The sequence below is a fragment of the Tachysurus fulvidraco genome, chromosome 2, assembly GCF_022655615.1.
Source record: "Tachysurus fulvidraco isolate hzauxx_2018 chromosome 2, HZAU_PFXX_2.0, whole genome shotgun sequence".
Classification (NCBI taxonomy): Eukaryota; Metazoa; Chordata; class Actinopteri; order Siluriformes; family Bagridae; genus Tachysurus; species Tachysurus fulvidraco.
Genome location: NC_062519.1, coordinates 23,113,178 through 23,123,978, shown reverse-complemented (window position 1 = coordinate 23,123,978; position 10,801 = coordinate 23,113,178). Strand labels below are relative to the sequence as shown.

General features: G+C 41.7%; 1 protein-coding gene across 1 annotated transcript; it reads right to left on the bottom strand.

Moving 5' to 3' along the window:
• Window positions 1–3,650: 3,650 nt before the first annotated feature.
• tmem208 (transmembrane protein 208) lies at window positions 3,651–9,719 on the bottom strand. Its single transcript, XM_027152160.2, has 6 exons — window positions 9,504–9,719; window positions 6,553–6,648; window positions 6,408–6,461; window positions 6,111–6,247; window positions 3,968–4,052; window positions 3,651–3,852 (listed from the first exon to the last, which is right to left on the bottom strand). The coding sequence occupies exons 1-6, from the start codon at window positions 9,507–9,509 to the stop codon at window positions 3,715–3,717; spliced, it is 516 nt and encodes a 171-aa protein (XP_027007961.1). The 5' UTR covers window positions 9,510–9,719; the 3' UTR covers window positions 3,651–3,714.
• Window positions 9,720–10,801: the final 1,082 nt, after the last annotated feature.

Here is a 10,801-nt window from a genome sequence, read left to right as displayed (position 1 = left end):
AAAGACACGTGACCAATGACGTCAGACGGGTCGCCTGCACAAGCAACCACGTGACAGCTTTAGAGACAAATTTAGAAGAATCAGAATCAGCTTTATTGTCCAAAGGTGTCGACACACACACAAGGAATTTGGTTCCAGCTGTTTGACTCTGAAAAGTACATAATTAACACTAAAGTACATTAACACTATACTATACATTTAGCCTGGACTATACAGGGCTCTCAAGTTTTGCAGACAAGCAAGAGTGACATTTTAAATATGTCAAACACCTAAAAACACAAAAATAAAATTTATGACATAAAACATTCCGAACCAATATTTGAATTAAACAAAACATATTAAATTATAAAATGCAGTGCTCGTGGTTATACAAGACTATACAAGACAAGACAATACAATACAGACAAGACAAGACAAAACATACTATACAAGACAATACAGACAAGACAATACAATACAGACAAGACAAAAAAGACAAGACAAGACAAAACATACTATACAAGACAATACAGACTATACAAGACAAAACAGACTATACAAGACAATACAGACAAGACAATACAATACAGACAAGACAAGACAAGACAAAACATACTATACAAGACAATACAGACTATACAATACAAAACAGACTATACAAGACAATTAAGACTATACAAGACAATACAATACAGACAAGACAAAACATACTATATAAGACAATACAGACAAGACAAAACATACTATACAAGACAAAAAAGACAAGACAAGACATACTATACAAGACAAAAAAGACAAGACAAGACAAAACATACAAGACAACACAGACTATACAAGACAATACAGACAAGACAATACAATACAGACAAGACAAAACATACTATACAAGACAAAAAAGACAAGACAAAACATACTATACAAGACAAAACAGACTATACAAGACAACACAGACTATACAAGACAACACAGACTATACAAGACAAAACAGACTATACAAGACAAGACGATACAGGCCATACAAGACAATACAGACTATACAAGACAAGACAACACAGACTATACAAGACAAAACAGACTATACAAGACAAGACAACACAGACTATACAAGACAAGACGATACAGACTATACAAGACAAGACGATACAGACTATACAAGACAAGACGATACAGACTATACAAGACAATACAGACTATACAAGACAAGACAAAACAGACTATACAAGACAAGACAACACAGACTATACAAGACAAAACAGACTATACAAGACAAGACAACAGACTATACAAGACAATACAGACTATACAGACTATACAAGACAAAACAGACTATACAAGACAAAACAGACTATACAAGACAATACAATACAGACAAGACAAGACAAAACATACTATACAAGACAATACAGACAAGACAAAACATACTATACAAGACAAAAAAGACAAGACAAGACAAAACATACTATACAAGACAACACAGACTATATAAGAAAATACAGACTATACAAGACAATTAAGACTATACAAGACAAGACAACACAGACTATACAAGACAAAACAGACTATACAAGACAAAACAGACTATACAAGACAATACAGACTATACACAGTGAAATGAAATTTCGTCTCATTTCACTGTGTACTGCAGCAGATATATATGGTTGAAATGACAATAAAAGCTTCTTGACTTGACTTGATATGACAAGTACTGGGGAGTGGGCAAGGGAGCACCAATTATTTTTTCTGCTGTTTTTACTGTACGTTGCAGTCTGTTCCTGTCCTGTTTAGTCGTTGTTTCAAACCAGATGTGTACATGCACACTACAGATTACATCAACAGCTACTGTGGCAGACAAAACTTCCTTAATTTACCTATTTCAGGTCTTGGGAAATGGTAGTGCCCAGAAACTTGAAGGTCTCCACAGATGACACAGGGCTGTTGGAAATTGTGAGGGGACTTTCCTAAAATACACTATCATCTCCATAGTTTTAAGGGTATTTAGCTCTAGGCTGTTCTGGCTGCACCATAGCACCAGCCGCTTCACCTCCTGCTGGTATGCAGACTCGTCGCCATCCTGGATGAGACTGATGAGCGTAGTATAATCGGGCAATGGCGAGATAATAGTGATGTTGTCTGTGTAGATTAGTGTTCATTCAGCTACAGGTGTCATCCCACAATCCCTACAATTCATCCCAAAAGTGTTCAGTACTCTGACTCAACCCCACTGAACACCTTTGGGGGAAAACCTAGCTGGGATTTTTTTTTACAGTTTTGCGTTGCAATGCTTGGAATAAAATCCCAGCTGCAGTCGCCACTAGAAGCTGCCACCATCAGTGCAGTTTCTGAACACATTCGAGGGGAAAGCTTCAAACCAAAAAGTCTTCTATTGTCAGGGGCAGGTTCAACCGTCATGGGAGATCATCAGTATGATGAGTCTCTTAATGTTCCCCAAAGCTTTTCAGACACCAAGCATCAGGGGAGGCAAGTAACAAAAAATATGCAAATCCTCCACCCTGAACTAGGATGTATTTCGATTTGCTTGCTGTTTGCTTAAGCTCATAATCTGAACATGGAAGTTTCCAGTAGGAGGAAGATTATTATAGTAAATCAGTGATTCATTTTTAAGTTAATCGTAGTTAATCCCAGAAGGGCAGGAAGGAACAAGTTTAGAGGCCTGAATCCCAACAATATTTTTCTTATAAAACTTACTTTCTTATTTTTTCTCTCGCTTTAAAAGAGTGGTTAAAAACAAAAGGTGAATTTCTACACCTGCCAAAGTCAAAGTCCAGATCTGAAGCCCAATGCGAATCTGTGGCACTGTTTGAAATTTGACAACAAACTACATTCTAGCAACCTGAAGAAGCCTGGGGCAAATCTACCAGGAAGAACATGTTAAGAAAGTACTAGCGTAAAGTTGTGAAACCTGGAGCTCACATAGATGTTACTTTGACACGTACCACCTACCTTAACATTGCTACAGATCCACTACACCTTTTCATGGTAAAGGAGTTTAACCTCTTTCTCGACACGCTGCAAACATTGTTCAGGAACAAGTCGAGGAACATGACAAAGAGTTTAAGTTGTAGACTTGGTCTCCAGATGGTTTTAATATTACTGCTTCATCCTTACAAATAAAAAGTGAAATAATCCCCCACAGACCAACAACAGCTTGCTCCGTTAAGGTAACTAATAAATGCAGATAAACTGAAACCATGTGTAGGAAGAAAGAAGGAATAAATACAGCAGTATTGTTTTATTTCCAAAGTTCTGACCCAATCGATGTCGATTTGTTTAATAATAAAGAAAAAAGAAAGTTTCTTTCAGTCCTTTGTTTCCCGCTGAGGGCCACCAGCGTGTTTGGAGTAATGGATATATCAGAACATGGGAACAAATGCTTTAGAAAACATTCCTGTCTTAAGCTGATTTCATTTCAGCATGTTTATGAACCCAGCTACCTCATAAATAATAACAATATTTATGATTTATTACTAGGAAATTCCTCTGCCTGAAAAACGTGTAAAGATGCTTAGGGATGTGACGCATGTACTGTTCCTCTCGCCTGACCTCGTGCTTCTTACCCAATTTCTTCATTAATATTAACTCTTGTGGCGTAAGAAAAAATAGAATAGGAAGGAAATGTTGAGCAAAATAGTACGAAATTAAGTGGACCTCTCTCACATAACAAATGAAGGTTGCTTTATTTCTAGAATGAGGATAAAAATACAAGTAGCGTATGAACTAGAATCGCTTCATCTGTCGTCTTTCCTGTCGTTTTTGCTTCTTTTCGTTGACCTCCTCTGTAGGCGCAGAAGAATCGGCCGAAAACCAGGGACCCAGGATATTCGTCCACAGGAGCTGTGCAGCTCGGGCGGGGGCCTGAACGAGGAGAACATGAGAAGAGGCGGTTAGAGGAAAAGGAAATGTGATATATTGTTGTTGTTTTTTTTTGTGCTTCATGTGAAAACCAGACCCACCAAAATGTGGTACTTACCAGAAGCCAGAGGTACCAGAAATAGAAGGAGAGGGTGCTGAGGACTTGGACGATAGCCGTCAGCAGGATGACGTCTTTAAGGTGCCTGCAAGGAAACACGGATAGCTTTACATTTGTATGTGTTATGAAAAATCTCTTCACCTTTTTTCTAACTGATACACACCTGTGGTCCCAGTGTATTCGGACACCAGTTACATTCGATTTCAGGCTTAGATGATGTCCAAACGAAACACTAATTGTAACTGTGATGTGTCTCCATGTTTAAACAGTGTATTAATTATTTTTGGGTAACGTAAGACATGTGCTTGTGGTGTCTAGCATTGGTCTTCTGGGGTCTAAAGAAATGTACCCGACCTGAACCCGTGCATAATTATTTATTTTTTTTAAGAAAGACCCGACCCGAGACAAACCCGAAATAGTTAGACCCGAGTCCGACCCGACGGCAATTTTTTTTTAACCCGACTGGACCCGAATGTTGCGTAACTCTACACTAAAATCTCGCTACAGAGTGGATTTAAAATTGATTGACAGGTCTGTTTCAACGAAAATCAGCTTACCGCCAGCCACACGGCGCAAGTGGTCTTGGCAAACAGAGGAGAGGTTGGAAAAGGACTCGAGTCGATGCAGTAGTTCGGGTCTTCTCAGGTCCGTTCGGTAAAAACACATTCATTTTAAATTACCCGAGACCCGATGCAGCTATTATTACACCCGACCCGTGTCCGAGGCACACGTGAAACTTTTAGACCCGAACCCGCTCAGACCTCGGGTTTTCGGATCTAAGTGGACCCGTGAAGACCTCTATCTCAAACACAGCGAAGGTTATGGCATTTTAAATTTGGAAACTGCCAAAAGACAACAGCATAGTTAGATTGTTTGCATTTTTACACTATGCACCAGCACACATCATGTACAATGAGGTTAAAAGTAAGTCTTCTGATGATTCTTTGACTCAAATGTACCTGTTTGGATCATTCAGCACTCTGGACTAGTGAACAGAAGGTCGTGAGCTCAATTCCCCGTGTCCACCAAGCTGACACTGATGGGCCCCTGAACAAGGCCCTTAACCCTGACTTAAGCACAGGCAGAACCAGACCACGAACACACTTTACACGTAACTGAATATTCATGTAGCTTTTAGACGTCTTGACTTTCTAGCACTTCCACTTTAGACTTTTTACTTACTGCAACTTAAGAAGCAAAAAACTGAACAATGGGACAAGGTTCAGAAGGTCTGGGGTTTAAATCCCAGAAGCACCAAATTGTCCCTGCTGGGGTCTCTTAAAGGTGGGGTCCCTGTTGTTTGAGAAATGCTTCAGAAAACTGAGTCGGGACGACAAACAAAACAAGAATCAAAACAAACGTGTAGCCAATGAGCAGAAAGGGGCGGGGAGAGAGTGTTCGGTGCGCATGTGTGACATTAGCAGAAAGCGTTTTTAACATTGACATGGAGGATAAAAATAAAGAAAGAAAGCGAAGAAAGACTTACGATAAGGCAAGAAGTAGGACGTGTTAATATAGGATCAGCTTTCCAGCGCTGGAGAGAACTGAAGGAGCAGGAAGTTGGCCACATATTCACAGGTTGGAGTTTCCCGAGTCAATAACTCCTGAGCTAAACCCTGTTACTACACAAATAACACCTCTTTTCTATCGTAGTAATGTAGAGAGGCAGCTACATCCGCATTTTGTGCAGTAACAGTGTTTAGCTCAGGAGGTATTGACTCGGGAAACTCCAATCTGTGAATATGCGGCCGACTTTACTTAAGACGCCGAGGCGCTTTTTTCCTTCTCGATAGGTGAGTAACGTTGGTTTTGCTTTGTTACACAGAACTAATATATGCCTTTGTCCTTTACATGATTATGCTTGTGTGTCATTTTTGCTTGTTTGTTTATCTGCAATCATATTGTTCTTCCCTTCAGCTATGATAAAGACACATTTCTTTCCATTAGTTGCCTGGGTTATGTATGTATGTGTGGGCGAAGCTATCGATACAGGGGTGGGGCCCATTTGGGTTAGGGGTGTGTTTGTTCAGTGTTTGTGGTGATTTTAAATGTCGACATTGGCTTTCAAACAACAGAGACCGCACCTTTAATTACATAGCTGTATGTAATGAGATGAGACATGGGTTAAAATCTGTTCACTCACTCTGCCATGCCCTGCTCCATGTTTAAATCAATTCCTCCGTCCAGTAACGTGCCGTTCTCACCGAATGCTGGTTTTGCCATCGTTGCCATGGACCTGTAGCTGCCAGCATACACCACTAGTGCAAACAACAACGGGATCTGGGATAAAAACACGTCAACATCTAATCAGGACCTTGTCCGAATTCTAGACTAAGTGCAAACTGAAATCTGAAGATCTCTGCATATCCAGAAACAAATAAAGTACGTGGGTTGTCATGGAAACTCCTATGTTGTTAGGTCTTATATAGGTCTTACTTACCCACGTGGAAAAGGAGGCGCCATAGAAAATGAAATTTGCCGCTGTGTACACGGTCTGAAAGTAGGAAAGAAACGAAGAAGTGTGTAAGACGAAAATAATCGGAGGATCAGGTGACAAGGTGGAAAGCACAGCACGGGTGTCTCACATTGGCTCCTATTATGACTCTGATGTAGAATTTCAGCGTCGCCTTGTTCTCCTCGTGGATTTGCTTCTTGCCTTTGGTTCCAACCTTTCCTTTAGGCTGCAGAGGAAAAAAAAAAAAAAAAAAACACACACAGGAACAAATAACAGATTCAACAATGAGGTCTATGTAAACACACATTTTTTTTTATACAAGAGTTTGAATTTAATTCAGTTTTATTATATAGCACTTTTAACGACGGATGCTAACAAAAGGAATCAGCAGTCCTTTGTCGAAGGTGAATGGACTGCTTAAAGGTTTGAGGTGTTTGGATCACAGATGAGGAGATGCAGGTGGAAGAGCATGGAGGGGGAAAAGAGAACCCTGAACGAGGAGGTTTAACGCTCCGTTTTGCATCGTCATGACTTTACCGTTTGGACGGACTCGATCCTACAACAGAACAAAGCCCTAAAGTACTGTTCCAAATGACACGTAATCTACTTAGGAAGGAGCAGTCGGTCGGCTTCTCGGCCAGCGCTGTCACTCAGCTCAAACGTGCTGATACGAGAGCAGCCTGACAGCAGGGTACAAAGCCAGTCCAACGTGTGGGAGGAGCTTCAGGAAGCATGGAGTAAAATCTCTAAAGACAACAAACTAGAATGCCAAAGATTTACCAGACTGCAAGTCCTTCTTTTAACTGTGCCAATGTGTTGATTATTTTTTATTCGATATCTAAATTAATTTATTAAAAAGGTATGAGATTTCATGACAAATGTAAAACTTTAAACAGGTTTTCACAACTATATGGTCAAAAGTATGTGCACCCCTGACCCAGTATGTGCTTGTTGAACTGAAACTCCCATTCCCGGTTTAGTCCGTTATACACTGTGTGTGTATGTGTTATATATATGTGATGATGAAACGTCTCGGGAGTAACTAAACACGTCTCGGGAGTAACTAAACCCGTCTCGGGAGTAACTAAACCCGTCTCGGGAGTAACTAAACCCGTCTCGGGAGTAACTAAACCCGTCTCGCGTGTAACTAAACCCGTCTCGCGTGTAACTAAACCCGTCTCGCGTGTAACTAAACCCGTCTCGCGTGTAACTAAACCCGTCTCGCGTGTAACTAAACCCGTCTCGCGTGTAACTAAACCCGTCTCGGGTGTAACTAAACGCGTCTCGGGTGTAACTAAACCCGTCTCGGGTGTAACTAAACGCGTCTCGGGTGTAACTAAACGCGTCTCGGGTGTAACTAAACGCGTCTCGGGTGTAACTAAACGCGTCTCGGGTGTAACTAAACGCGTCTCGGGTGTAATAAAACATAACCCAATAACCTGCTCCTGAATAAACTTAGTGAATAAATTGATTAGCTACTACAGCTAACTGCCGATGACACGACCGTGGCGGGTCTCATCAGTAAGAACGACGAGTCAGCACACAGGGAGCAACAGCTAACTACCTGGTGTAGATCCAACAACCTGTCTCTTAATGTTGATAACACTAAAGAGATGGTTGTTGACTTCAGGAGAGCGCGCAGCGACCACTCTGCGCCGAACATCGACGGATCATCCGTAGAGATTGTCAAGATCTCAAGATCGTTCATCTTCACCTGGTCACTCAACACCAGCTCCATCACCAAGAAAGCCCAGCAGCGTCTCTACTTCCTACGAAGCCTGAGAAAGGCACATCTCCCTCCCCCCATCCTGACCATGTTCTACAGAGAGACCATTGAGAGCATTCTGAGCAGCTGCATCACTGTCTGGTTTGGGAACTGCACCATCTCGGATCACAAGTCCCTGCAGCGGATAGTGAGGGCAGTGTAAAAGATCATTGGAGTCTCTCTTCTCTCTATCATGGACATTTACACCACCCGCTGCATACGCAAAGCCAACAGCATTGTGGATGACCCCACACATCCCTCACACACACTCTTCACCTCACACACACTCTTCACCTCACACACACTCTTCACCTCACACACCCCTCACCCCACACACCCACTCTACACCCTCCTGCCGTCTGGAAAAAGGTACCGAAGTATTCGAGCCCTCACGACCAGACTGTGTAACAGTTTCTTCCCACAAGCCACCAGACTCCTCATTAACTGAACTGAACTGTGCTGAGCACAACACACACACACACACACACACACACACACACATCATCTGTATGGACTGCACAGACCTACACCACACACACACACACTTCTAATATACATCCATCAATCTGTTTACATGCTGTTTTGCACACTTTTTTACTCTTTGCACATACTGTACAACATTTCAGTCTTTTTGTACATACTGTCAATTATTTCAGTTGTTTGCTGTTTTTGCACAATCCTATACATCATCTCAGTGACCTGCTGCTAAGAAACTCTGTTCATTCTAGTATTACATTCTAGTATTTACATAGTTTCTGTTTATTGTCTCTTGTGTATTGTCTTTTTTGTACTTTTTGTATTTTTCGTAGTTCGTACTCTTGTAACTGCACCGTCTTGTCTTTTGTCCTGCACCGTCTTGTCTTTTGTCCTGCACCGTCTTGGCTTTTGTCCTGCACCGTCTTGGCTTTTGTCCTGCACCGTCTTGGCTTTTGTCCTGCACCGTCTTGGCTTTTGTCCTGCACCGTCTTGTCATTTTTCCTGCACCGTCTTGTCATTTTTCCTGCACCGTCTTGTCATTTTTCCTGCACCGTCTTGACTTTTGTCCTGTACCGTCTTGACTTTTGTCCTGCACCGTCTTGTCTTTACCTGTTTGCACAGATGCACTTTATGTATCTAGGACTAACTTACTAAGTCCTTAACTCTGTCTTTGTTCTATGTAACACCATGGTCCGGAGAAACGTTGTCTCATGTCACTGTGTACTGCAGCAGATATATATAGTTGTAATGACAATAAAAGCTTCTTGACATGACATGACATGACATGACATGACTAACACAGCCGTGTCACACAGTGAATTAAAGATGTTTATACCTACCGCCATTTCATTCACTCCCTCCTTCCAGGGTTGCGGTTATTTAGGTGACAGAATTCGTTGCTTTTTTGCGTTTACTTCTCACTGATACTGTTATAAAATCACTATTTTACGACCTGAATGATAACCATGTAATGAAGTAGTGTAAAAGTTACACATCAGCGAAAACCAAAAGGCTTTTCCGGCGCATGGAATCTACGTAAGCGACTGTTACGAAGTTAGTTGACGCTGTGAAAATTTGACGTGATAGTCTTTAAAGCGCATGCGCAGATCTTCACGCATGCGCTACGTTGAGCACGTCACGTTAATACCGTCGTGATGTACTGTGTTTACTACGATTTTACGACGGGGTTTACGAAGATAAAACAACAGATGAGATGTTTATAATTAGAATTTTCTTCGTCAGCATCACAACAAAAGATCAATGTAAAAGTACATGTTGTGAAACCGTTTATATTTAAAGTTAAGATAAGATATTATATATGGAATGGTTATAATCAGTTATAAACACACCTGTGTTTCTAGGGTGTAATTCTGAGAGTCTGAATAATTAATAACAGAGACTAACAAACACCTTGAAGGATATCCAGAGAGAGACAGAGAGGGGGAGAGACAAACAGAGAGAGGGATAGACAGACTGTGTGTGTGTGTGTGTGTGAGTGAGAGAGAGAGACAGACAGACAGACAGAAAGAGTGTGTGTCTGAGAGAGAGAGACAGGCAGACAGAGAGTGTGTGAGAGAGAGACAGACAAACACAGAGTGTGTGTGTGAGAGAGAGAGACAGAGAGAGAGTGTGTGTGAGTGAGAGAGAGACAGAGAGAGAGAGTGTGTGTGAGTGAGAGACAGACAGAGAGAGAGAGTGTGTGAGAGAGAGAGAGACAGACAGAGTGTGTGAGAGACAGACAGAGAGAGAGTGTGTGTGTGAGAGAGAGAGACAGACAGAGTGTGTGAGAGAGAGACAGATGGAGAGAGTGTGAGAGACAGAGTGTGAGAGTGAACGAGAGAGAGAGAGAGACAGGGGGAGAGACAGAGAGATACAGAGAGAGTCTGGTGTGTGTGAGAGAGAGATACAGTACAGTGAGAGAGAGAGTATGTGAGAGAGAGATAGAGTGAGCGAGAGACAGACAGACAGAGAGACAGAGTGAGTGTGTGTGAGAGAGCGAGACAGACAGACAGACAGAGAGAGTGTGTGTCTGAGAGAGAGAGACAGGCAGACAGAGAGTGTGTGAGAGAGAGACAGACAAACACAGAGAGAGTGTGTGTGTGAGAGAGAGAGAGACAGAGAGAGAGTGTGTGTGAGT

Bases quoted from the DNA above. Each gene is read 5' to 3' on its own strand.
- tmem208 (XM_027152160.2), bottom strand. The intron at 6,462-6,552 runs GTGAGACACCCG...TCCTACTTTCAG, and splicing joins GAGTCATAATAGGAGCCAAT to ACCGTGTACACAGCGGCAAA. The intron at 4,053-6,110 runs GTGAGTGAACAG...GTTTCCTTGCAG, and splicing joins ATGGAGCAGGGCATGGCAGA to GCACCTTAAAGACGTCATCC.